The sequence below is a fragment of the Littorina saxatilis genome, linkage group LG4 (genome assembly GCF_037325665.1).
Source record: "Littorina saxatilis isolate snail1 linkage group LG4, US_GU_Lsax_2.0, whole genome shotgun sequence".
In the NCBI taxonomy this organism is placed as follows: Eukaryota; Metazoa; Mollusca; class Gastropoda; order Littorinimorpha; family Littorinidae; genus Littorina; species Littorina saxatilis.
In genome coordinates, this window is record NC_090248.1 from 36265631 (window position 1) to 36292244 (window position 26614).

The 26614-nt window shown below is 44.6% G+C and overlaps 1 protein-coding gene across 1 annotated transcript; it reads right to left on the reverse strand.

Annotated features, from left to right (window-relative positions):
• Positions 1 to 212: 212 nt before the first annotated feature.
• LOC138964628 (signal recognition particle subunit SRP72-like) lies at positions 213 to 26613 on the reverse strand. Its single transcript, XM_070336631.1, has 19 exons — positions 26456 to 26613; positions 26009 to 26126; positions 25436 to 25556; positions 23966 to 24031; positions 13008 to 13085; positions 12259 to 12370; positions 11770 to 11833; positions 10609 to 10689; positions 10018 to 10207; positions 8435 to 8563; positions 7531 to 7668; positions 6175 to 6270; positions 5679 to 5782; positions 3546 to 3623; positions 3016 to 3147; positions 2680 to 2726; positions 1729 to 1842; positions 1375 to 1414; positions 213 to 1025 (listed from the first exon to the last, which is right to left on the reverse strand). Exons 1-19 carry the CDS (start codon positions 26565 to 26567, stop codon positions 845 to 847), a joined length of 2001 nt encoding a protein of 666 aa, XP_070192732.1. The 5' UTR covers positions 26568 to 26613; the 3' UTR covers positions 213 to 844.
• Between the last annotated feature and the right edge of the window lies 1 nt (position 26614).

Sequence of the window (26614 nt, forward strand, 5' to 3'; positions counted from 1 at the left end):
TGACCGTGTGTGGGGCTGTCCGTGCATCATTGTGTGTGTGTGCATGTGTGAGTGCATTCAAAACAGAACATTTTTCATGTAATTGACCAGATAAACACGAAATGCTGTTCCCATCTAATCCTTTGTCACAACAGACAGTTCATGGCTATCATTCTTACTTTCATCAACATAACACTGAAGTCTCAAAAAGAATTCCAGCAGCACAGAGAAGGTTCATTTCGTTGATGCATAGTCACCATTTTATTTTTCCCATCCGGAAATAATGATTTACAGTGGCAGTAGAAGCTCAACCTCTTCAAGGTTTGCTCTCATCACAACACCAAAGAACTAGTCATACGCATTTTTACTTTCTAATACATTGTATAGGATAAACTTCTTCCCCTCTGCAAGAAGGAAATGTTTAAAATGAAAGAAAATTTGAACAATACGACAAATTTTATCCGCAAAGAATTTAACACTGATTTTTAACATAACAGATGTCAACTAAGAAACTTTTCCCCCCACAGCCCAAATCCTCTAAAGGTTACATGCAGCAAAAGCCTGCAAGTGAACATTAAATTAGAAATATTTCTGTCCTTCTGACAATGACACACATAGTTCCAGTACATTTTAAATTCCATCACCTGACAATTTCATAAATTAAAATATTTCCGCAGACGTACAAAATTGAACACGATCCTCCTTGCAGAACTCTTACTTATCTGGTAAATCTCAGGAGATGAACAATCATCATTCTGAACCCTGTTAAATGTAGACGAACACTTACCACCCAGAACCGTTCATACCTTTCTGGTATAGATGAACAAAACAAAAAAAGCACAATAATAACTAGTGCTAAAACTATCTACCACTTAGAACCCTTTTTCTTTTTCTTTTTTTGGGCCTGAGCGGGTTTTTGTTGTCGCGGCCCGGTGCCTGGCTGGGGGGATGCCGTGGAAGCAGCGGCCGAGGGGGTGGAAGAGGAGGAACCAGGTCTCGGTGACGATGGATCACTGCTGCCCCCTGGTGAAGGTTTGCTGGCATCACTGGAAGAGAAAGTTTGGGTCAACCATTAAGGACGTTTATCTGATAGAATTGTTAAGGATAGGCTGGTATAGTCTCTTCGTTTGGTTAACTGATAAAAACACAGTGCTTCCGGGAGGGCAAGTTGGAGGTTTAATTGAAGGGCAAACTGCAGCATATTTAATTCAACATTAATTTTTTTATAACGAAGCACATACATGTATGGGTTGTTCTCACACATACATACACAAACACACACAGACACACACAAACAAACACACACACACCCTGCCACTCACCCACACCCCCTCCCCACCTACACACACATACATGTACACATGCGCACACACAAACACACACGATCATACTTACAGATCAGCTGCCACAATTCCTGCTCCCTGAGTTCCTTTCCCTGCACAACATATATACAGGATCTGTCAGTCATAAACGTAAACGTTTCAACTGCACTGGAAGCTTGGGATGGTAAGTTGCAAAATGTCTCCTTTTCTTAGGTTGAATTGCTCAGATGCCTTCTCATGCTAAAGTACAATGGAAACACATTCCTGACATTATCATACTGGGCAGTACATGGCATTGCACAAATGCACAAGTAAAAAAAAAACTGTTTTTATAATATCATAAACCACAATATATTTCATATTGTGAAATGCACCATGAAACATGACAGCAAAGAACTAACCAAGCAACTGTACCAGCCCAACTCACCAATGTCCTTGCGTTTGTCCTTCCTTTTGCCCCTGAAGTATGACCTTTCTCTCCGTGGCAACCACCTCTCCGCGTCAAGGTCACCCACCTCGATGTTGCTCTTTGGCAGCTTGCCTGAAATATACAGAGTAGTAAGTCTATTCACTGTTTTGACAGTAATCTCACACATTGTGTAACCATTGAGGTGAAAAAGGTCTTGTTTGTATTATGTTATTCTGTCTGGAAAGACATGTCAAATTCCTCACATGGTACAAGTTGGTTTTCTCAAGGGGCGGGGATGTAGCTCAGTCGGTAGCGCGCTGGATTTGTATCCAGTTGGTCGCTGTCAGCGTGAGTTCGTCCCCACGTTCGGCGAGAGATTTATTTCTCAGAGTCAAATTTGTGTGCAGACTAACACCCCCCGTGTGTACACACAAGCACAAGACCAAGTGCGCACGAAAAAGATCCTGTAATCAATGTCAGAGTTCGGTGGGTTATAGAAACACGAAAATACCCAGCATGCTTCCTCCGAAAAAGGTGTATGGCTGCCTAAATGGCGGGGTAAAAAACGGTCATACACGTAAAATTCCACTCGTGCAAAAAACACGAGTGTACGTGGGAGTTTCAGCCCACGAACGCAGAAGAAGGTTTTCTTAATCAGCAGCTGTTCCCTTTTTCCTTGTTATTCAAGTTACAATTTCTGTTCCACCTTAATCAGAATCTAAGGGTAAATGCACATTCTGGGGATGGGGATACACAAGCTACCAGTCTGATGTGTCTGAAAACACCTCCGCGCGGAGGGGTTTTGCAGCCATCGCAGTGAAGATAAAGAGGGAAAATGGTCTCGTCTCGCGCGGCAGCAAGCAGGATGACTCGAGACTGAACAGACTTGGAACTCCACAGCTTGTCTCTGTCAATCACTATGCATGATAGCATCGGCTCCTAATCTGACAAAAGTTGATGAGTACTTACCCTTCTTCTTCTTCTTTTTCTTCTTCTTGAGTGGAGCATCGCCAGCTCTGTAAAAAAAAGAATGTCTTTCAGTTACAACTTTCTGGACTCACTTCAAATACAAAGCCCATCCCCACAGAAATAATTATCAATACAGTGGTACACACACACACATACACAGGAGTGCACACAAACACACAGAAAGAATAAAGCAATATATACAGTGAGAATGAGCCTTTTTTTTTTGTCTTCTTCATGTACAGGACTTAAAACTCAGAGCTGAATGTCTCTCTCTCTCTCACCCCCCCCCTCCCCTCCCTCTCCACACACAGACAGAAGGAATAAAGCAATACATACGATGAGGGTGAGGTCTCTCCTTTCTGCGTCTTCTTCATGTATTTGGGACCCAGTGTGCTGAAGGTGGTTTCCAGGCTTGCCACATCCACCCCTTTAGCTATCTCCGACACAGGAGGCAAATCTTTGCTGATTCTGCACGGCGGTTAAGGAACCAATGCTTGCTTTTCTTGGTCAGTACCTTTGGTGTGTCAACTGGTCATAAATTATCCTGAATATCCCAGAAATTCCAGGTAGCATATATACGACTCTTTCAATGTACACAAATCCCCAGCAATAGCAGATCAAATACCCTTGCTTTTACTAGGACAAATAAATTCACACATACTCCTGTCCATATGTTTCAGACACACCCCTCGCTAGTGATTGGCCCCTTCAATGTTTGTCCTAGTAAAAGCAAGGGTGTTCACTCTTTCACAACCTATAAAAACCCGACAGAATTATTTTCGAAACTCATCTATTGTAGAGTTCAGGTAAGTTTATCGCCCCATGCACTGATGCCTCGCTAATACACCAGCAGCAGTAAAGGATACTCTTTTGCCTTTGCTGTGTCAAAGTGGGAGTAGGCCGAGATCAGCTGTGCCAGAATGACAGGGTCTTTCGGGTTACGCCTGCACAAAGAGGTAAAGGAGAACATTAATTGTAAAACATTCACAGCTCAGTTGATAGAAAACCATACAGAAAATCAATCCTCTAGAATAGTAACAAGAGACAGCAGATGAAAAGAACAACAAGACAACAATGAAAATGTACTCACCAGAAACATGGACAATAACCGACGTTTGTTGCCCATGTTTCTGTTGAGTTCACTTTCATTGTTATCTCATTCCTCTAGAAGTAACTCACTTCAGAAAGACCATTACACACAGTACTGTATTGCTATTACAGCAGTCCCTGCAATGTACGGCCCCCGGCGTGAGCGGACATCTGACATGTACGGACACATTTGCTCGGCACGGAGTGTTTTCCTTCTATATTTGCCCCCCCTTAAACGGACACCTGCAAAACGTGGACGCGGACACTCATTTTCGGTCCCAACAGCAGGTCATACCTCCAATGTACGGACAGACCATCGTCAAATTTTCACCACAACAAAATCGATAACACAGCTTAATAACAGAGCAGTCCGGCTCTTGGTACAAAGATCACAGCCGCAATGGCCTGACGACAGTCACTGGTAACTTGAGTGCACCTGTACCCATCAGGAGGGGGGTAGTTTTGGTCAGGAGTGGAGTACATGCGAAGATGCCAACATGAAACTGCACTGTGCTCATTATTCTTGTCTGTTGGACGTAAACAACAGAAACCACAGTCGATGAAGGTCCTGAGCGAAAGAGAGTGAAAAACCGGCCACAGTTCTCAGCATCGTGTGTCTGTGTGTAACCTCTTTCATTGACAAGATACTCTTGTTTCCCCTCAGCCTTGACCAGTGAGTCGGTTGCCTAATCTGTGAACCCTTCAGTTGTCTTGCTTTGTCAAAAGTTACGACACAGTCAACTGGTTTTGCTCTGAGTGAACAGTTGGAGCTGACCTCTCTGGCCACAGTCCCAAACAGTACATGGCTGGAGGGAGTGAGAGAGAGAGGGAGGGAGGGGGGGGGGGGGTGGAGGGGTAGCTGGCTAAACTCGGTGGGGTGTCCGGTGTCACTGCATGTCAGCAGGAAGAGCATTGGAGAGAAATAGAGAGGTGTACTCTTCCACACAATTTCCAAGCATCAGTTGTCACGGCTTGGGGTAGGCATTTAGTGAGGGAGAGTGAGAGCTGTGTTATGTACAGTGTATTTCCGACTGAAGAGTGAAAAGTCACTGCCATGCCACATGATCGGCATGCAGTCAATAAAGCCAGACAAGATGAAAATAAATTACATGATTATGACATGCAGCTCTATCTGCTGCTATTTATTCAAACTGGTCTTCAAGCTTATTCTTGCAAGGCATCTGCACACGCTCCTCTGTGCTGTGTTTGTGTGGCTGCTTTCGTATGTCAGTGCATGGCGAGTGTGTTCACTGCCTTGAGGATTTATTTTATCTCTTCTTTTCAACACTTTTCATACAAATCATTTTTACAGAACGTTTAAAGAAGTATTAGGAGTTTATTGTTTAGCAGCCACAAGAAGTGATTAGCATAGACTCAATGCTGTTGTTTGTGTGTCTCTGTGTGTGTATGGGGGAGGGGTGGTGTGGTCACCCCTCCCGTGACCGGACACCTGCAATGTACGGACAGTTTTGCTATGGCCCAAGGGTGTCCGTTCATGAGAGGGACTGCTGTACTGCAGATTTAGGAAATGTCCTAAGTAGCTGTCCTTTCTTCTTCTCAGTTTTGCAGTATTGTCGGACATCAATCATAAGTAAAAGGGCAGCAATCATTCAGTGGTTTTCCCCAGGTCTTCGGGCATTGACGCATACTTTTTTGATCTGACGCATTGGTCTGACCTTTGGCCGGTCGACCGTCCGATAGTTTTGACACACAGGAGGTTTTCTGACCATCAATTTGTCCACCACCAGACAAAGCCAAGGCTTTGGGCCGATACATAGTTTCAATGCAGGTCCTCTGAAGTTGGGAACATTCTGTGAAAAAATATCTATTGTACACAGACATTTTTGTTGTTGTCTCAAATGCCAAACGCACTTCAAAATCACCGCCAAAAATGTTAACGCAATACTAACTTTCTCTGGTCCTCCAACATCTGAGCGGCCACCTGAGGATTGCCGTGCTTCATCTGGAAGGCTGAGTTGTTCTGAGTCAGAACTGTAAGCTCCGGAGATTTCGGCTGAAACAGATGGAAGACATTTTCTGTTATGAGTGAAAACAAATAAGAACAAAAAGCAGAAAATATACCCTGGTTTGAGTCTGGATTTACATGTGAAAAGGAAACAAATAGAACTTTAAAAACTAGGTCAGAAACTGACATTTTATGGCTCGTTTTATTTTCAAACGAAAGAGACAGGGCAGAAAGAAAAATACACAAACAAATCAAGAAGACAAGAAAAGGGAAAAGGAAAGAAGACAACCACACACGCATAACTGCTTCTTCACAGCAAGATCCACTCCTTGCCTTTGAACCTAGAAAATCTGTCTTCCTCCATCTGACTCTACCATCTAGGCGGTCATCATTTATTAGCCCCAAACATGAGCAAACAAATAAACTGCAAAAACACTTACCTTATTTTTCTTGTACCAGTTGACGGCACCAATGAGCACGTCTGAAGCAGCTGTGGTGTCCTCCTGACTCATGTAGAGAGTGACCAGAGCAGACACCTGCAATGACAACCCAAATATTACTTCTTGCTGTTGTTTGAGTGTACCCACACCTACACACTCACGGGGCCACTTGGTAAAGGGAAGTTGACTCATCAAAATGGGAAGATCACCTGCACAACTCTGTTCAACCCCCCCCCCCCCCCACCCTCCCACACCAGACCTGTTTACCCCCATAAGTGTTTTGGAGTAATGCTCAGCCCCAAAAATAGTAATCCTGGCACAAAAATAGTAATCATCCAGCATTCGTCTCCAATTACAATGCACATGACAACTGTGCGAAACGCAATCATGCACATAGAATATATCCATCATTCACAAACAAAACACATCAGTCAGTTTTTGTAGTCATCATAATTTCAAAGAAGATCACATCAAAAGCACATGCATCACTGATTCTTTTTCTTTTGCTCGTAGTAGGCCTTTTTCAGTGTGTCAAGCGCTTCTCTACTGTACTTGCGCTTGCCGAATGAGTGAGGGCGAGACTTCACCACTAGAATAAGGCTCTCCAGCGTCTCATCAGACAGACATGATCTCTGGTCAGTCCTGTGCTTTTTCACCCCATTTTGCCATTGAAAAAAACAATGCCAAACATGTGAATTGATAAAAAAAAATTTTATTTTTTTATTTTTTTTACATTTTTTTAATTTATGAAAATCGTAGTCTTGACACGGATAGCGGAATGGCGTAGTTTTTGCAGAAAATCGTAATAAATTACGCCAAAATCGTAAGGGTAAACAGGTCTGCCACACACACAGGCAGTCCTACTTTGACAAATTTCAAAATGAAACATCCCCATAAAGGTATAGAGCTGTCATATAAGGAGATGATCAAGTACAGGATTACAAAGGATCACTGCTGATCATACATGATTGGTATCCCCTCGCAAACCATAACATTTGTCGTTGTTTAAAGTAAGCTGCTTGGCAACTCGCCAAAGGCGTGCCACGGGACACAGTAAAAATGTCAGTGATACAGTCAAACCTGTCTATAACGACCACTCAGGAGACCTGCCCGATGTGGTCATTTTGGACAGGTGGTCTCTGTGGAAAGGTGATCTATACAGAAGAAAAACTTGTCTGGAATCCTTGAGATGGTTGTGTTGAGGTGGTCGCTTTCAAGAGGTTGTCGCAAGAGCAGGTTTGACCGTACATCAAAACTGTAACGATGATAAGAACATTGCCCAACGGCTGACTAATGTCGCAATGAACTTCACAACGTTATTCCTTTACACCGTGTCTGAAAAAAACCTGCACTCACCATGCCAGGTCTGTACTGCAGGTCTCCCAGCGCTTTGAGAGCATCACAGGCAGCGTAGACCTTGCCCTGACTCAGGTAGATCTGGACCTTCATCAGCTGCAGGCTGATCTGCTGGTCTTGGTGCCGCTCTGCATACTCCTGTCAACATCATCAACATTTCACTGCAAAGATGACAAGCTTTGAACTAGGAATGAGCAGATAATTTTATCCACCGATTATAAATCCATGAGCTGCAGGCTGGTCTGCTGGTGTGGGTCCCGCTCCGCATACTCCTGTCAACATCATCAACATTTACCCTACCCTGTGCACAGAATATCCCCATTATCTTAAATAATGACTCTCTCCCCACACGTATCACCTGTATGAGAGCCACAGCTTTGTTCGTGGTCTTGTCCCTGACGTGCTGTGCGGCTGATATGATATTACAGGTGAGAAAGTCTGTCAATAATTCTTCACACCTCTGCTGCACCGCTTTATCAGAACTACCCTATTTTTAGAGTCAGAAAGGCTCTATCCTTCAAAAATGAAAAAGGAAGCGCTTTACCTGTATGAGAGCCACCGCCTTGTTAATGTTCTTGTCCTTGACACTCTGTGCGGTCGAGATGAGATTTCAGTAGGGAAAGCCTGACAATCATCTTCCCCCCTCCACTGCACCTCTTTTTCAGAGCTACCCTATTGTCTACCCTATTTTCAGAGTCACAGAGGCTCTCTCCTCTAAAACTCGAAGCGCATTACCTGTATGAGAGCCACTGCCTTGTTAATGTTCTTGTCCTTGATGTGCTGTGCAGTGGAGATGAGAATTCAACACAGAAAGTCTATCTCATCTTTACCCCTCCACTGCACCCCTTTATCAGAGCTACCCTATTATTAGAGTTTTTCTCCTCTAAAACTCCAAGCGCATTACCTGTATGAGTGCCACAGCCTTGTCAAGGTTCTTGTCTTTGACGTGCTGTGCGGCCGAGATGAGGATGCAGGTCAGGAGCTCCGGGTCTTCCTTTAACAGCTCTCCTGCCTGCTTCAGGCACTGCTCTCCCTGCACAACACACACATACAACACTTTCCTGAAGGTCAACAAAAGAATCTAAAAACAAGAAGAGCAAACGCTCGATCGAGTCACTTTCGCAGTTCTGAATATTATATGAGGCATCAGATGGACAGGAAGAAATTGCTATTCACAACACAATGAGTCACGTTCACATAAAATTTGAGCCCGGTCACTTTTATAGTTTCCGAGAAAAGCCCAACGTTAAGTTGTGTGTTGCCGAACAGAAAAGGCTAGTTATCTCCCTTGTTTTTCTGATAACGTTCGTAAAAGGCTACAGATGTAAATACTTTGATGTAAAGAATAATCCTACAAAGTTTCAATCACATCCGATGAACTTTGTCAAAGATATAAAATGTCTAATTTTTCCTTTGACGCTGACCTGTGACCTTGAAAAAGGTCAAAGGTCAACGAAACCATTGTTAAAGTGTAGAGGTCATTGGAGGTCACGACTAAACAAAATATGAGCCCGATCGCTTTGATAGTTTCCGAGAAAAGTCCAACGTTAAGGTGGTGTCTACGGACGGCCGGCCGGACGGCCGGCCGGACGGCCGGCCGGACAGACTAACACTGACCGATTACATAGAGTCACTTTTTCTCAAGTGACTCAACAAAAACAAAACTTTTTTTAAATAAAAAAATCCATAAAATAAATAAATAAATACAAGTACAGTGGAATTGCCACTTTGAAGACCTCCAAGCATCTGAGAAAACTCAGGCATGGGAATTAAAAATTGTAAAAAAGGCTGAACATTTGTAAGTAATAACAAAGTCGACGGCGCGAAGCACCTAGCCTTACTAGGGGGGTCCGGGGGCATGCCCCCCCCCCCGGAATTTGTTTCTCTCCAAAGAACCCAAATGGTGCAATTTGGTGTCATCTTAGCTCCAAGTTTGCCATTTAATTCAGTTTTTAGAACCATTTTTGCCTCCCCGATTTTTATTTCGGCGGAAACTTCTGCTTTTTCGGCAGAACAAAAAAACCAATTCGGCGGAAATTTGCCTTTCGGCGGACAATTCCCATGCCTGAAAACTAGAAGGGGTCTTACAAACATTGAAGTAAATCTACAGAGGCCATGAACAGAAAATCTCATAAAGCATGGTCCTAAAAGGGGGAACTCTGTGACTGGAGGGTTGCACGGAGTCAAATTGCATGTCTGCCTCCCATGTCTTTTTTCTGCTGTTACTCTGCCCATTTCTACAGCGCAAAATCTTTTTTGTTAATCTCACACAACCCTTCTCTTCCAGGAAACGACTGTTTCAGCATCTTTGCTACATAAGACAGCTTATAATTTTCATTTGAAAAATTGTGCATGTGGTGCACTACATACAAACTAACAGACATGTTATGCAAATACTTACATCAAGTTTATCCTCTTGTAAAATTAAGAAGTTCTTTCTGCAAAGTTGGAGGGAACAATATAAATCTCTGCAAAGTGACCACTGACCTGATTAGAATGCATGTGGAGCAGACACTGGTTCACAGCAATTTTCTTTTTCTGGTACGACGACAGCTTGGTCCTGACGCTCTCCCCTGTGGCCGACTTCATCTTGCGCTTGGAATCGAAGACGTTCTGGTCCTTGTTAATGGTGACAAGGTTGTTGGAGAGCACAGCACCCAACCCCGTATCTGAAGGTCTGAACAAACATGGCAAAGACATTTAAAGCAACATGACGGAATCTGCAGGTTTGAACTACAACAGTGAATCAGATGTTTAGATCGTTGCAAAACAACGTATTTGGAGGTATCCTTCTCATATCGGGATCTTTAGAAAAGAGTAATACAAAATTAAAGCAACCATGCAAAAAGGAATGTACATGTAAAATCGATTCAATGTTACATTGTCGCTTCATCCCCACCCCTAAAACAACAACCGACCATGTGTAAGTGTTCACACACACACACACAAACACAAACCACTCTTTTTCAACAAAATTAAATAATTTCAAATGAATACAGAAAAAGTGTTATCTGTTTTGTGTCTTCTTTAACTGCTAATAAGACGACAAAGGAAGGTAGAGAAGCCTTTGATGGGTACCTGTTTTTCTGCACCAGGTTGTAGAGCTGAGAGGCCTCCTCCGTGCGCCCCTTGCGCTGCAGTATGTAACCCATCTGTACCCTGCAACATTAAAAGGAGAGTTACCTTTCATGATGGTGCCACAGACATCAAGTGTGGTAGTTTTTGATTAATAGTTATACAATAGAACCTCCTTTTTAAGACCCCCCAATTTAAGATTCCCACCTTTTTAAGATATTTTCTCACATTCAGGCATGGGAATTGAACAACTTAAAAAAGGCTAAAATTCTGTTAGTGAAAGCAAAGTCAACGATGCGAAGCGCCTAGCCTCACTTGGGGGGGGGGGGGGGGGGGGTCCGGGGGCATGCCCCCCCCCCCCCCCCCCCGTAATTTTTCTCTCTCCAAAGAACCCAAATGGTGCAATTTGGTGTCATCTGAGCTCCAAGTTGGCCATTAAATTCAGTTTTTAGAACCATTTTTGCCTCCCCCATTAATTTTTCGGCGGACATGTATGCTTTTTCAACAGAACATTAAAAATATTTTGGCGGAAATTTGCCTTTCGGCGGACAATTCCCATGCCTGCAGATTGTTTGAGGTGTTGAAAGAGGGGTTTCACTGTACTGGGGGCATTATGTGGGCAATGTGCTAGTACAGTAGTAGTGCAGTTCCTGGAACGCCGAAGAAGAAGAAGAAGAAGTAGTGCAGTTCAACGAGGGGTTTCACTGTACTGGGGGCGTTATGTGGGCAATGTGCTAGTACAGTAGTAGTGCAGTTCAACGACTATTCCTTCACTCAAGCTTCCACATACACTCGTACTTTTAAGACCACGTAAGAAGCTGTCAAAAGAGAGGCTGTCTAAAAATGTGGATATATTCACTGATGTATGAACAGAAAATTTAAGAATAACAGGTTCTAAAAATGGGGTAAGTTCAACATGCAGGGTGCTGGTGCTACATTATCTTCAAGTCCAATCCTAAAAAGAAGACCTAGCCAGTTTTCACCAAAAAGATGGGGGAGCGGCATGTAGGCTGGACTAATGTTAACATTGTCGTTATCTCTCCGGACCCAAACCAGAACACTCCTTCTATGAACAACTGAAAATCCATACCATCAAAGCAGAAATCAGTGTTAGTACTTTTCCCCAAGCATGACAATATAGAGGCCTGTAAACAGGTAGCACACCTGATAATGGCAAGCTCCTCCTCCAGTTCCTCTTCCGTCAGATCAGTGTCACCTCTCAGGTATTCTGTTAAACATAAGAAAAATGCTGATGAATGTTTCCATTCAAACAGACTTTTCTTAGCTTGTTTGATGTTCTTTAAAATGCCAACATTAAACTAACACCAGCATTAAAACTAACACCAGCAGCGTTAACACTAAATGCTGAATAAAAATACAATCAGGCGGGCTTTTTTAAAGCTGCGATTGGTGAATTTACAGAATATTGCTGTTCAGGAATAAGCAGACATGAAAAAGCACACAGACTCACACAACTCAAAAAAGGTATATACCTTCCAAGGCGTTTTTATTCCTGCATTGAAAAAGTCTTATCAACCTTGAAAATGAGTCCATACCTTACAAGTAAACCATGAGGCAGACTAGCCTTCAAGGCAAAGAAGTCTCCAACGCAAAACCCTATCACTGATGAAAATTCAAGAACAAAAAACAAACCTTCAGCCTTTTTGAGTTTTTCCAAGGCAGCGTCCAGTCGACCTTTGCCAATCTGGTGGCAGGCGTTGTTGTAGCAGACTTCATAGGAATCTTCTTCAAGACCTGCATCATCCTGTGATGAACAAAATGTACAATAAACGTCATAATCTACATCAAGTCCTTCAGCATTTGATAACCAATAAAGATCTATTTATTATAGTGTTGGCTGTGAACCTCTATGAACTACTTTACTACATGTATACACAGGCCTGAACACACGCACGCACGCACGCACGCACGCACGCACGCACGCACACACACACACAGCAACTATCACAATTTATTTCAACTTTCTCTGCTTCTTATTTTAGGGCCTGTTTTATATCTCTAAGTGCTCATTTGTTTGCTTAAATGTGTTTTCTTACATTTCTAACTGTCCTGAGAAATTACACAGTCATTAACAAAACAAATGTTTCTTTGAAACTTGACACGTGTACAGGAAACAAACTAAGAACTATTCAGCCACACATACATGTGTCAAAAGGAAGAATCAATTACAGAGCTAACACACACAAAAAGTGAAAGCCTGAAAGGCCAGGGTCCACGGCGGCGCCCCCCAGAAGCTGAGGCTTTTTTTTATTAGCTTGTAGGGACAAAGAACAAAGTTTTACTTTTAAAAGTGTTCAAAAACCGGATTTTCGGCGAGAACCAGAAAGGTGTTAGCCTGCAATTATAAAAAATAACAATAAAATAACAAAGAAGCAACTGACCATATCTCTGACACCCCACATCTGCAATGCAGCAACCACAGCCGCCATGTTTGTGCAACGCTCTGCCTCAAAGTCATCCTGGTCAAAAATACAAACGGTGCATTGCATACATTATTTTTATTTCTTTTTCATTACTTCACAATCTCACTGCTGGGAAATTTGGGCCGCTTCCTCCCAGTGGAAAGCTAGCAGCAACAAGAGTGGCGCTACCCAGGTGTGTGCGTGTTTAGGTGTGATCAGCACCTGCACTTCTGGCACAATGACCGTCTTTTATGTGCCACATTAAAGACACAGGGGTTGAACATGGATACCATCTCTGAGTCTGCACATAAAGTTGAACCGTGTCTATCCCAGCCCAGATGACACCTAAAAAATGTCACATCCTTTATATCAGCAAGGATAATCTGTCCAGATGGAGAGTAAAATGTGAACACCTCACAACAAAAAGCAGTTCAACTTAGTATTGTCAAATAGTCAAATTGAGCTTGAGTGCCTTATCCACGTTTGTGTGTACATGCAAGCACAAGACCAAGGGCGCACAGAAAAGATCCTGTAATCCACGTCAGAGTTGGGTGGGTTATAGAAACACGAAAATACCTTGCATGCTTCCCCTGAAATCGGCGTATGCTGCCTGAATGGCGGGATAAAAACGGTCATATGTAAAAGGCCACTCGTGCAAAATCATGAATGAACGTGAGAGTTTCACAACTTTCAGCCCATGAACGAAGAAGAAGAGCATGAGTTTGGTTGGCTCGAATCTCATCTCTTCATTTTTACATCTACTGTTTAAAGGATGATTTAAAAGGCGCTGCCAGCAAATGCAAGGAACAATAGTTTTTACACTTAAAACATTATCACTGTCAGTGTCACTGAATTGCAGAACTAATGGCAAAATCGAAAATTTTTAATTAAATTTTCATTTGATTAATATACTTACCCGAGTCACATATTTAGCATTGACGCAGTCGAGATGCTAGGTTGACTGAAAAACGCTATCCCGTCTATAGTATAAGGGAAGCAACCCAAGCAAAAAAGTAGCAAGCTTGCTACCCTGGGTTGCCTCCCGTAGCGTGCATCACGCCACAGATCTCGTACCCGATACGAGACACCCTCATTCGACTTCTAGAATACAAAGAAACTAAAAGCGGGGAAGGTGGGAGGGAATTACCTATGTGACTCGGGTAAGTATATTAATCAAATGAAAATTTAATTAAAAATTTTCGATTAAATTACATATTCTTACTCCGAGTCACATATTTAGCAGATAACTCCAACAAGGTGGTGGGTAAGATCAAAAAGTTCAAACTCACTCTAAAGTTCTGGAGAGACAAAAGCCAGCTGCCGCCAAGGAAGGAATAGGCCGAGACCCATCCTGACAGAGGGCAGCAATGTCTGCAGAACCTGATAAGACAAAATCCTAGCGCCAGAAGCTGTGCGCAGGACATCATCCAAACCCCATAGGCCAAAAAGGCCAAGGAGGAGGCCCAGGCCCTGGAAATGAGCTCGGGCCGAGCCGAGGGAAAGATAGCATAAGGCAGGTTTCACAATCTTCAATCACAGACTTCCTTTTTTTTCAACAAAATCAATCTTGACAGAGATCTTTGAAATAGTGTTTTTATTAAAGCCTGACATCCTCCTGGATGGAATCAAGACAAAAACTTGTATGGAGACGCATTCTTGTCGACATAATGTGATAGCTTGTTACAGTACTCTATCAAACAAAGGGATAGACGTAAACAGAATTGGGTAACGATTTATTCAAAGAATATTGTCCAGAGGCTTTAATAAATTAAGCAATAACAATGCAAGCAAAATATCATTTCCGAGCTCAGTGAAAAAAGCAGCAAATAAGGACTAATTATGGGAATTCCGTTCTTCTGAACTGCTATTTCGCTGTGATGCACGTCATGAGCATACCTTCAAAAGTAACAATGTTAATTGCACTCCATTTCTCACTGTAAAAAAAAAGTAGAATCATTGACCAATAGAAAAAAACGAGTTTGGAATTTTTTTTGCATATTCTTGGGGAATAAATACCTGAAAATGTAACCCTACCCTCTAAATGGTGACATCATGACAGCGAAAAAAAATATACAGAACAAGTCATGTGAAGTGATAATAAAACATTAAGTTGGTTTGAAACTAAAAGATCAACATTGGAATCAGGGACGAGTCATTAACAATGCTAGTGAGATTTGGCTAGCCGAAACCAGAAGACCGAGACGGGTTGCCTCCGCGAAGCATATGAACAAAACGGGCGATTTTTCTCATTTGAGCAGATTTTCACACTAAGCATGACATATATATCTGTTTATACATTGGGATCCAGGAAATCCAAAGGATACAATGCAATAACTTTTGAATCTGTAATCAAAAGTGTTATTGTTATTTGCAATTTTTAGAATGTTATGTACCAAATTTTATAATACATTTCATAACTTGACGAAATTTAAAACAAGTCGCGTAAAGCGATATAAAAACATGTAGTCAATCTATAGGCATCAAATTGAAGGATAAACTAAAAAAAAAAACAGTCCGATCGGCGAGACTAAATTCAGATAGTCTCGGCTAACCATACCCGAAAACCGTCACGGATCACACTCATCTCCGCGAAGCATACTCAACCTGTTTTCTTTAATTCTGAACGCGTTTTTAAAGTAAACATAACATATGTATATATATATTTTAAATCAGGAGAAGATAAGAAGTACAATGCAGTAGTGTTTGAATCTGTAATGAAATATTCGTTTTTGATGACAATTTTAATGAGCGAACTAATTCACTTATTTTCAAGCTACCTGGCTCAAATGCAATATCAAAGTCCCGACTTAATCAAAAATTACTTAACAGGTCCGCCTCAACTATCACAAAAACGGAAATGACGTCATCAAAGACTGTGGCAGAGTACCTTAACGCAGTCCTAGTATATCCACTACTGACTGAACTGTGGCATAGTACCTGGACGCAGTCCCAGTATATCCACTACAGACTGAACTGTGGCATAGTACATGGACGCTGTCCCAGTATATCCACTACAGACTGAACTGTGGCATAGTACATGGACGCTGTCCCAGTATATCCACTACAGACTGAACCTTACTGTCTTGCATTTTCTACAACAACCACTCTGCACGCATAAAAAAAACAACCCCTCTCGCACGCACACATGCAAGTACGCACGCATCAACACTCACGCATCAACACTCACACACACACACACACACACACACACACACACACACACACATACGCTAACACAAACGAACACGTGCGCACAACGCTCGCGCGCACCGCTTACACACACACACACGCACGCACGCACGCACGCACGCACACACACACACACACACACACAAACGAACACGTGCGCGCAACGCTCGGCCGCACGCTCACACACACACACACACACACACAGCTAGATAATACATCATCTGATATGTTTCCTTGTTCATATGCTTTTTTCAAGTCATAAACGTAAACAATGAATGGTTTTACTGGGATTTTGTGCAGCGTTTTGTATTATCTGCGTTGTTGTCGGATTTAAATACTCTCTCAAAAACTGGGTATCTAATCACGACCGATAAGATTTTCCCCTTTTCGATTAAAAAGTACAATGAGATTTAGTCAGAACCATAACATTATTCTTCCAAAAACACTTATTAACATCCATGTAAAAGAAACACAACTCTGTTCATCAAATTATCTCCCCCTTTGCAAGAAACGTATGGCGAAGGCACATTTCGCGCCGCGGTGCAGATGACGCAATTAACTCTCGTGACGAAACGATTGGTTCGTGACATCGCGTCATCAACCGTTCATGAATGGCCCTTGTATGAATGGCATTCTTTCTGTTGGGATGACGTGTGAACCTCATCATTAGTGACTTGGAAAATCGGTCGGATTTAGGTATCCCCGAAGTCGGTCGGAATTGGATACACTTACCAGGCTACACTCTTCCACACTGACAGGCGCACACGCACGTACGCACGTACATATGCAACAATAACAATGACAAAAATCAAACTTTTAAAAGCACTTGAAAGTTAATACACAAAGCAACTATTGATTCCCTACGATTATATGATCGTGACTGGCTCTCTTTCCAAGTTGGAACGTTTTCAATCTGCTGTCTGACGTCATCAAAGTGTTGAAAAACGTACGGCAATGTCTATAAAACTCTCACTTGACCACAACATTCACAATGCAGTGCATTCAAGGATTGAAAAAAACCACTGGCGTTGATCAGACACAGTCACTGAATGTTGTTATTTTACAAATGAATCTGCTTAACATTTGGTAAGAAATGACCGTCAAAGTGCCGGGCGGTCGTGAGAATTCAAGGTTTTCAGAGACAGACAGTAAATAACGTGCTCTGAAATAAACACATGCCGAAAAATTCTTTAGTCAGCCAGTTGATCATCTGCCTGACAACGGATAGGAAGTATAAAATTGGTCGCATCATGGCAATTTGCTGTGTATGGCGGTCATAGCAGACGATTTGTCTTCAGGACGGTCGTGAGAAAAAATGAGACAGACACCTTGCCCGAGTGACTAGACAGTAAATAACGTGCTCTGAAATAAACACATGCCGAAAAATTCTTTAGTCAGCCAGTTGATCATCTGCCTGACAACGGATAGGAAGTGTAAAATTGGTTGAATCATGACAATTTGCTGTGTATGGCGGTTATAGCAGACGATTTTGTCTGCAGGGCGGTCGTGAGAAAAAATGAGACAGACACCTTGCCCGAGTTACTAGACAGTAAATAACGTGCTCTGAAATGAACACATGCCGAAAAATTCTTTAGTCAGCCAGTTGATTATCTGCCTGACAACGGATAGGAAGTGTAAAATTGGTTGCATCATGACAATTTGCTGTGTATGGCGGTTATAGCGGACGATTTGTCTGCAGGGCGGTCGTGAGAAAAAATGAGACAGACACCTTGCCCGAGTGACAAAATGACCAAGCGCAAGTAGAATAAGCCGTAGTTAGCCTTTCAAAACCCTTTCATATCGTGATTTGATGGAAATTGCTACTTATTAAAAGCATGTTACGTCCAAACCTTTTAACAGCCATTCCAACTGAACAGATTTGTAATTAACGTTTTTGAGACAGACACATTTAGAAAAAAGACCGTTTACTTCACATGCGATTGTATCGACTAAACATAAACACATTCATTGTTTTTTTTAACTAAGTGTGTTCATCTATCTCTGTTCTTTGGTTTCTAATGTACTTTTAACTGGATTTCTTTGTGTGTTTTTGTACTGGTGCCTTTGTCTATTGCAATGTGGCTAAAAAGGGAAATCGTGTCTGTCTCATTTCTCACGACCGACCTACCTTTTTCGCTGGTGGGGAATACAAACTTGACTTAAATTCGATCAAAGTTTATTTTTCATATGTAAATTCCGAAGACATTCGACACAGACCAGTGAAAATTCACGACTCAACAAAACGAAACATTTTATTTGATATCAAAGTTAGGGACATACCCGACTCTGAAGACTGTGAAACCTGTCATCAGCTCTGACAAGGCGGAGGGAAAGAAAATCCCTTGCCAAGAAACTGGCCCACTGCCAAAAGTCAGGAAAGGATCCCGTGAGAAAGCAACCACTGACTCACTCTAAACCCTTGCCAGGAACTGGCCCACTGCCAAAGGACAGAAACGGACCGAGAACCACCCTGATTGACAGCCGAGATGTCTCTCAGGCAAGAAATGCGAAAGACGACCTCAGAGAGCCAGTAAGCTGTGCCCAGCACTTCTTCCAATCTTCTGAACCGTAAAACAGTCCGGAAAAGGACCCCAGTCTTGGATAAACCCGACCAAGTAGAGGGAAGGACAAGCTGCCCCCCCCCCCCCCCCCCCCTTAAATGGAAGGAAATGCTAATGGCCTGGAAAAGATCCGTGCGTAAGGTTGCCGGCTAAGCCCTGAAAAGGACCGACCCTCACGGAGACCATAAGGCAACCATGCCAAAGTAAGAAAACTTTGGGATGGAGTGAGGCCCAAAAGGCCGTTGAGAGAACAGTCAGCTCCGGAAGAGTGACCAAACTCCAAACCGGAAAGAGAGAGACGCCTGAGTATCAAGTACCAGGGTCCAACTCAATGAGCAAAACTCAAGGGAGACGGTCACCGGTCGTCCCCTGCCCATCCCTGCGAAAGCAGAGAGAGGGGTAAAAAAGGGGACGAAGCGACCTAAGGTAGTGCATAAGCACCGCAAATGCGGACCCGCAGTGGCCAAATCCTAATGTGACCGGAGACCGGAAACAAAATGACAAAAGCCAGCGTGATCGCAGAGCAGACTGCTTGTAGGTAATTGAAAATGAATCAAAAAACCCGAAACAGAAAGGACGAAGCTGGTAAGAAAGACGGAAAACCGTGAAGCGAACCAGCCGTCAGCCTCCCGAGACCAGAGTTCTCAGTAATAGTCATAGTTGCAAGTGAAAAAGGGGTGACCAGGCCGGAAGCCCAACCCAGCAGAAATCGTCCCACCTCACATCATGCAAGCATGATGGAGAAGAGGAAGAGACGAAATCCGCAGTCACGAGAACCAATTGCCAAAGTCGCAACACGACAGGCAGGAGACTATAACACAGGCTAAGGCCGAGAGCCTTGCTGCCCGTAGGCCGGCCATTGCACCAAAGTACTCAAAGTACACAGGCACAGTAAGAAACCAAAAGTTTCGGCCGCCGAAAAAGATGCTGGCCTAGAGGCCAGCACCGAGAAAACTGGAACATTAGCTAGACCTCTGCCCAAAAAGGGGAGGAGTAGCCAAAAAACCTGAGAAAAAGTGACAAGCCAAGAATGACTTCTCAAACATGCAATGCCCAGACAATGCACCCTCAGGAAAATCTGAATGTTACTTCCGAGGCCAACTCAAGTGAACCTTAAGTTTGGACGAAACACCAGAACGCGTCTGATCGCTAGAGAAAGACAAAGTCAGACTCGGCGAAAGACAAACCTGGACCGAGTCCAGAAGCTCGTGGCAAGAGAAAACGGGGAAGCCCAAAGGCAGAAACCCCCTTTTAAACGGAAATCGACCTCTCAGCACCCATACGCTGGGAAAGAGAAAGAATGTCGAAGCCCGAAGCCACAAGCACAAGGAAAGCAACAACCACCACCTCCAATGGATGAAATGGCTGTTGCTCCCGCCGAGGCTAAAACCCCGAAGCCCTAAGGCCGGCTGTTGTTTCAAAAACCCAGCGTACCTATGACGGCTGTGAAAGAAACAATCTCACCTGAGCTGAGGACGTAGGCCGCTTAGGCTGAGTCCGCTTAGGTATAGCCTGCTTAGGAGCGACCTGCTTTTGCTGCTTTCAAATTGGAGCTCAAAAGAAGGGAACCGCTGTTCTCTGTTGGTCTCAATCCCCTGCTTCTGGCATGAGAGGCCAGGCTGCCGGAGAGAGACCGTCCACCAAGGATGACGAACTGAGAATGTTCCTTGTCGACTCCTCAGAAAACCGGGAGTGGGCAAGAAACAAGTCCCTTCCGCACGAGACCGCATGGAAATAGTGCAGAGAGGACAGCCTCATCTGTGCCTCGTTCACCCTTGTAAGTGTGGAGAGGAGTGAGACACTTCCTCCGCGTCCTGCCCTTTACTAAGGGGAAAGGGCGCCAAGGAATCTGCCAGAGCGCGAGAAAGCGCCCGCAGGAGAGTCTCGGAAATGGAACTGAGTTCCAAAAGTTGTCAGCCCCCTTCCTCAGAGAATAGGAGATTCTGCCCATAGAGCGGCAGAACCGAATCCTTCCTCAACGGCTTCGTAAGAAGCGAAAGAAGATCCGGCGTGACCGGAAACGGTGCACGCGGACGGGGAAAGGCCAACAGGCGGCTACGAGACGACCCTGGCCAAGGCAACTTCCTCTGGTCCGCTAAGGGCACGAAGGAGGAAGCCTGCGCAGGAGCGGCAAGGCATTCCGATGCCGGCTCCGAAGCTGAACCCTGAGGAACCAGCAACGAAACCGACGCCGGAGGCCACCCCCTGTCGAAGAGGGGGGCTCGGCGAAAAGGCAAAAAGGCGAAAAGCGACAAAGGGCGATTCTTCAAACCAGAAGTAGCTGCTTCCTCTTTGCCAACCGAAGTCCTTCCTGTTGGCAATCGATTGTGCTCATTCCCTAACTGAGGGGAGGATGAGAGGAATCAAACCAAGGAAAGTGGGAGAGAGGAGCTAGCGGCCACCACCGGAGTGTGTGGATGCTGCTGTCCCAACAGAGGCAAGAAGCCTGTATGCCCATAGGGCAAGCCTTGTTCGAAATTCACCGGCGACCAAACGGAAGCAGCGGGAACTGAACCGGAAAATCCGGGAGGAGCCGGAAGTGCGGCAGCAACAGCAGCGCTATGCCAAAGCTGGTGCTGAGCCACCTACAAGCTGAAGCTCGGAACCCAAAGGTAGGCCGTAGGCCAGAACCGGAAGTGACAGTAACCTGTGCACTACCCGCTTGACCTACCCTCCTGCCAAGGCCGGAAGCGAAGCTGCCGGAAATGGCTGCCGTGCAAAGGGCAAAGTTCAAACCGGAAAGGGCCATGGGCTGCCCACACACCGATGAACTAACATTTCCAGCCGGAGCCGGAAGAGAAGCTGTCGCGAACGACTGCTTACGTATAGCGCAGCTCAAGCAGGATGGGATCATTATTTGTCCACCTTCCAACGAGGCACTACTTCCGTGAACCGGAAGAACAGCTGTCGCGGGCGACCGCTGTCATAGGACAAGGCTCGAACCAGACGTGACAGTAGTCTGTGCACTAGCAAGTGAACCTCTACTTCCGGCCGGAGCTGGAAGCGGCTGCCGCGAACGACTGCTGACGTAAATTCGGAAGCTGGCCAGAGCCGCCGAAGGCAGCTGCTCCTCGCACACGGACCCGAAGTCCGAAACGCCACCTGAAGGGGACGGCTCATAGCCAAAAGAACCCGACAAATGACGCTGCGAGGGAAGGCCGTAAGCCGAACGCCCATCCTGTTGGCCATCGATGAAACTCGCACCCCTGACTAAGAGGAAGATGAGAGTCACCAACAACCGAAGGCAGCTGAAGAGAGGAGCTAGCGGCCACCACCGAAGTGGGTGGCTGCTGCTGTCCCAGCAGAGGCAAAAAAGCCTGTATGCCCAGGAGAACCACCGTATTCGAAATTCACCGGCGACACAACGGAAGCAGCGGGAACCGAACCGGAAAAGCCGGGAGGAGCAGGGAGTGCAGACGCAACAGCAGAACTATGCCATAGCTGGTGCTGAGGAGTCTGCAAGCCACAACCCGGAAGCCCTAGGCCGGAACCGGAAGTGACAGATGACTGTGCACGACCCGTTTGACCTACATTTCCTGCCCAGACAGGAAGAGCAGCTGCCGGAAACGGCTGCTGTAGCAGGGCAAGGCTCGAACCGGAAGGGACCATGGGCTGTCCGCAAACCAGTGAACCAACACTTCCGGCCGGAGCCGGAAGCGAAGCTGCCGCGAACGGCTGCTTACGTAAAGCGCAGCTCGAACCGGATGGGACCATGGTCTGTCCGCAACCAGTGAACCACCACTTCCGGCCGGAGCCGGAAGGAAGCTGCCGCGAACGACTGCTTACGTAAAGAGCAGCTCGAACCGGAGGGGACCATGGTCTGTCCGCAACCAGTGAACCACCACTTCCGGCCGGAGCCGGAAGGAAGCTGCCGCGAACGACTGCTTACGTAAAGCGCAGCTCGAACCGGAGGGGACCATGGTCTGTCCGCAACCAGTGAACCACTACTTCCGGGAACCGGAAGTGCAGCTGCCGCGGACGGCTGCTGCGAGCACATACCTTGTGTCGACCGTATCCCCCAAAGGGACCTGCTCAGGTGCACTCCCGCAAGCGGAAGCCACCGAGCGCCGGCCGAGAAGAGAAACGCCTCCCTGTGCACGGACTCCAGAGCCATCACAGAAGCCAGCAGGCTGGACAGGTGATCAGGAACAAAGGAAGCCAACGACCGAGGGTCGCGCACCCCCGGGAGGGAGGCAGAGCTGGAAACAGGGTCCGTCCGCGACATTGCTGTACGAACGAGCGTCCGAATTTCTGGAATCAAAGAAGACAAAAGGCTAGCAACAAGAGCGCCAGCCTCCGGCGCAGGTACAGGGGTAGAAACGGCCGTGGTAGCGGCCACACCCGCCGCCCGCGAGCCAGACGAAGTTTCCTCCGGAGCCTAAATAGGCACAGGAAAAACGAAGTTAGTCTTCGGGTCAGAAACGTGAACCGTGGGGTTCCTAGCAGAAGAGGTGGAAGCCGAGGACTTAGGTTTAACAGGGCCTTTGCCCCTAACCTCGGCCTTAGCCGCTCGCTTTTCTCACTATCAGACATGCTGTCACACGAGAAAAACAAACTACTGAAAATACACAAGTCTCTAGGACGTAAAACTTCAGCAGAATAAACTAGCACTAACGTACCAGCTACAAGCAGCTACCAATGCTACTGGTAAACGCTCAAAGTCCGTAGCACGGACCCAAACTAACCAGCAAAAAACACCACGTGTAAGCAAAAAAAAAATGGCGACCAAAATGGCGGCCACAGCAACAAACTACTGAGCAAAATTCGTAAGTCCGCGGACGGAAAAATTCTCAGCAGAATGACAATGCAAACAACAACAAAAAGGAACAATCTCACCGCTAGAAACAGCTATGAGCAGACGGGGAGCCGAGGCCGGTAGGTGTCAAGCAGACAGCAAAACCGGCCTAGGAGCGAAATCAAGCACGACCTGTCTCTCTGGCTGAAAGATGTCGAATGAGGGTGTCTCGTATCGGGTACGAGATCTGTGGCGTGATGCACGCTACGGGAGGCAACCCAGGGTAGCAAGCTTGCTACTTTTTTGCTTGGGTTGCTTCCCTTATACTATAGACGGGATAGCGTTTTTCAGTCAACCTAGCATCTCGACTGCGTCAATGCTAAATATGTGACTCGGAGTAAGAATATGTAATTTAATGTGTTTTTTACATTCAGTGATTCACAAACACTTACCTCTGTGTTCTTGATAAGGTCTTTGTACAGCTCGTAGCAATCTTCATAGTCTTCTAAGCGGTACATCTAAAAACAGATCAAACCAACAACCGTGATCTTAACCCCTTCACTGCCCACCCCGTATGTAATACGTGGTCATTTTCGGTTTGTCCTACGCCCATAACCGTATCTCATACGTGGGATTTGTGTCAACAACATTTCAGGACAATTCTGAAAACTAAATGGGAGGTAACCACTGTCCAAGTACTTGTAGGGGTTCTAAACACATTTCTTTCCCATAGACCGTTCGGATAATGCTGTTATGCTGTGGCAGTGAAGGGGTTAATAATATTCTATCATTATAAAAAAAAAACACACACAATCATAATCAAGTACGTGCAGACACATTAATCCCCATATATACTTTCTCCCCCAGCAGATAACAATCATGAACTGATACACTTTTCTTTCTTCTGCATGTATGTGTTTACGATTTCCAAGCCCTGAGACTTTTGCTGTGAACTTGGGATCTTTAATGTCACGCATGTGTGCACTATGGAGGACCTTGGACACCGAGGATCTACGAGAGTCTGCACAAAGTTGACTGTAGGAAATAAATCCCTTGCCGAAATTGGGATTCGAACCCATGCAGAGAGCGACAACTGGTTTCAAAGCCACTGCAGCTACCTGTCTTTAACTTTCAGCTACATGATATATTTTTTACTCATGTGCTTAAGCACACACACAAATAGTTCAATTGTAAACCTAAAAACCATATCTGCACAAATGTGACCCTCCACCACGAAATGAGTTGCATGTCCCCTCGCGCGGTTCTGCGCCAGGCTTAATATAAGTCCGGGGAGTGTCTGGTAACAGTGTGAGGGCCACCTTAGTCACAGGCTTATAACTCAAACAGTTTTCGCACTTTTCTAAAACGGTTTTCACCACTGAATAGAGCATAAAAAACTCTTTAGGAAAATGTAAAATTATGAAAATGATGCAAAGGTGACATGCGACTCATTCTGTGGTGGAGGGTCACAAATACTTAGCACAACAATTAAATAATATAGATCTGTGTCAGTTAACATGTTCTTTTCTTCCTGCATGTATATCATCTATATGTGACAGGAAGACTACTGCGTCAACCTTCACAGCAGGCTCTGCAGAGTTCTTGGCCTTTGAAATCACGAGCTATTTATAACTCGCCGGCCGTCGCGATATAACCTTGAACGGTTGAAAACGACGTTAAACACCAAATAAAGAAAGAAAAGAATAGCTCGCCGGCAACACCTGTGAATTGTACTGTAGAGTTCTGTTTGTGATAGGGTCTGGCTTCTGCGGTCTCCTTGTATGTTCTTGGTTTCCTTTGAGTAACCATAACAGTTTTTATAGGGCTAAGAAATAAGCTCTAAAATTCTCAATCCTTGATTGGACTTCGCCTCCAAAGGTGATTGTTGTGTTTCGGCACTCGGTTACATTTACACGACATACCACTTGTGCAAGGAGTTCCTTTGTGCGAACATCTGGGTCTTGTACAGAGCGTAGAGTTGCCAAGGCATCCTCAGTTCGATTCAACCGATACTCGCAGTAAGCCCGCTCAAAAGTCACAGTCCTGAGAAGAAAGAATACAAGAAATTGAATAAAGAAATCAAAATCCACTCATGACTTGGGGTGCGAGAACTTAACACAAACAGGTACAGCAACGATACATTGTAACTATATTGTTTGTCACTTTAATTTTTATCCTTTAAAAAATAAAACATAAATCAGCTTTCACTTCAGGGTTATAGGGTTGCCTTGTATAAATCATAACTGACCAAGGAAAAATGTTTTGAACATAAAAATGTGATGACTAATGGACACAGGCAACATATTGATGTTTTACTTTTAGGGTGTTGTTTTACGTATACATTTCGTTCAAAACTGACAATGTACGACGACGATATCCCACTTTGGCCCTGTGTGAGTTTAGTACTCACACTGAATAAATTTCTAAATTTCCTCTTCTTTCAGCATGTGATTTCCATGCGGCAAAATATCTGGACAGAACCAATTTATACTTACTCCGCCTTCTCTTTGTCCTTTACGATGGCAGCGAGTGCTTCTTCAAACTTGTCCTCCAGCATAAAACTAACCACACGACATTGATAGGCCTTGACTTCCTTTGGAAAGTGATGCAGGACTGAAAAAAGTGAAATAGAAAAGAACAAGTTGTGCGTTACATTTTGATTTACAGTGGTACACTGGTAGTGGTAACGTGTACACTTACACTAAAGTCGTAACCTGACAAAACCAAACCAAACCGAATAGCACACACACACCTGGAATATTTCAGTATCGTAGATTAGAATCCTTCCCCCAGCACACCATCACATTGATATTGATACTGATAGCGATACTGAGAGCATGGCATTGGTAAAGCAAATGAAACAAGATGATATTTAAAAAAAATAAAAATCGGTCAAATGTGCCAAAGAAACAAAACAAAGGAATAATTAGAATGGCCCTTACTTCTTCCTGCGAGTTTAATGGCTTTTTCATATTCTTGTTTTTGTCCACATCTATTCAGTTCAGCATACCAGGCCGTCAATTCGGCCGTCCTGTCTGCTCCCTTGTGCGCCATGTTGGCAGACGTGTGGATAGTTTAGCCCTGTGCCTTTAGTTTGCGCA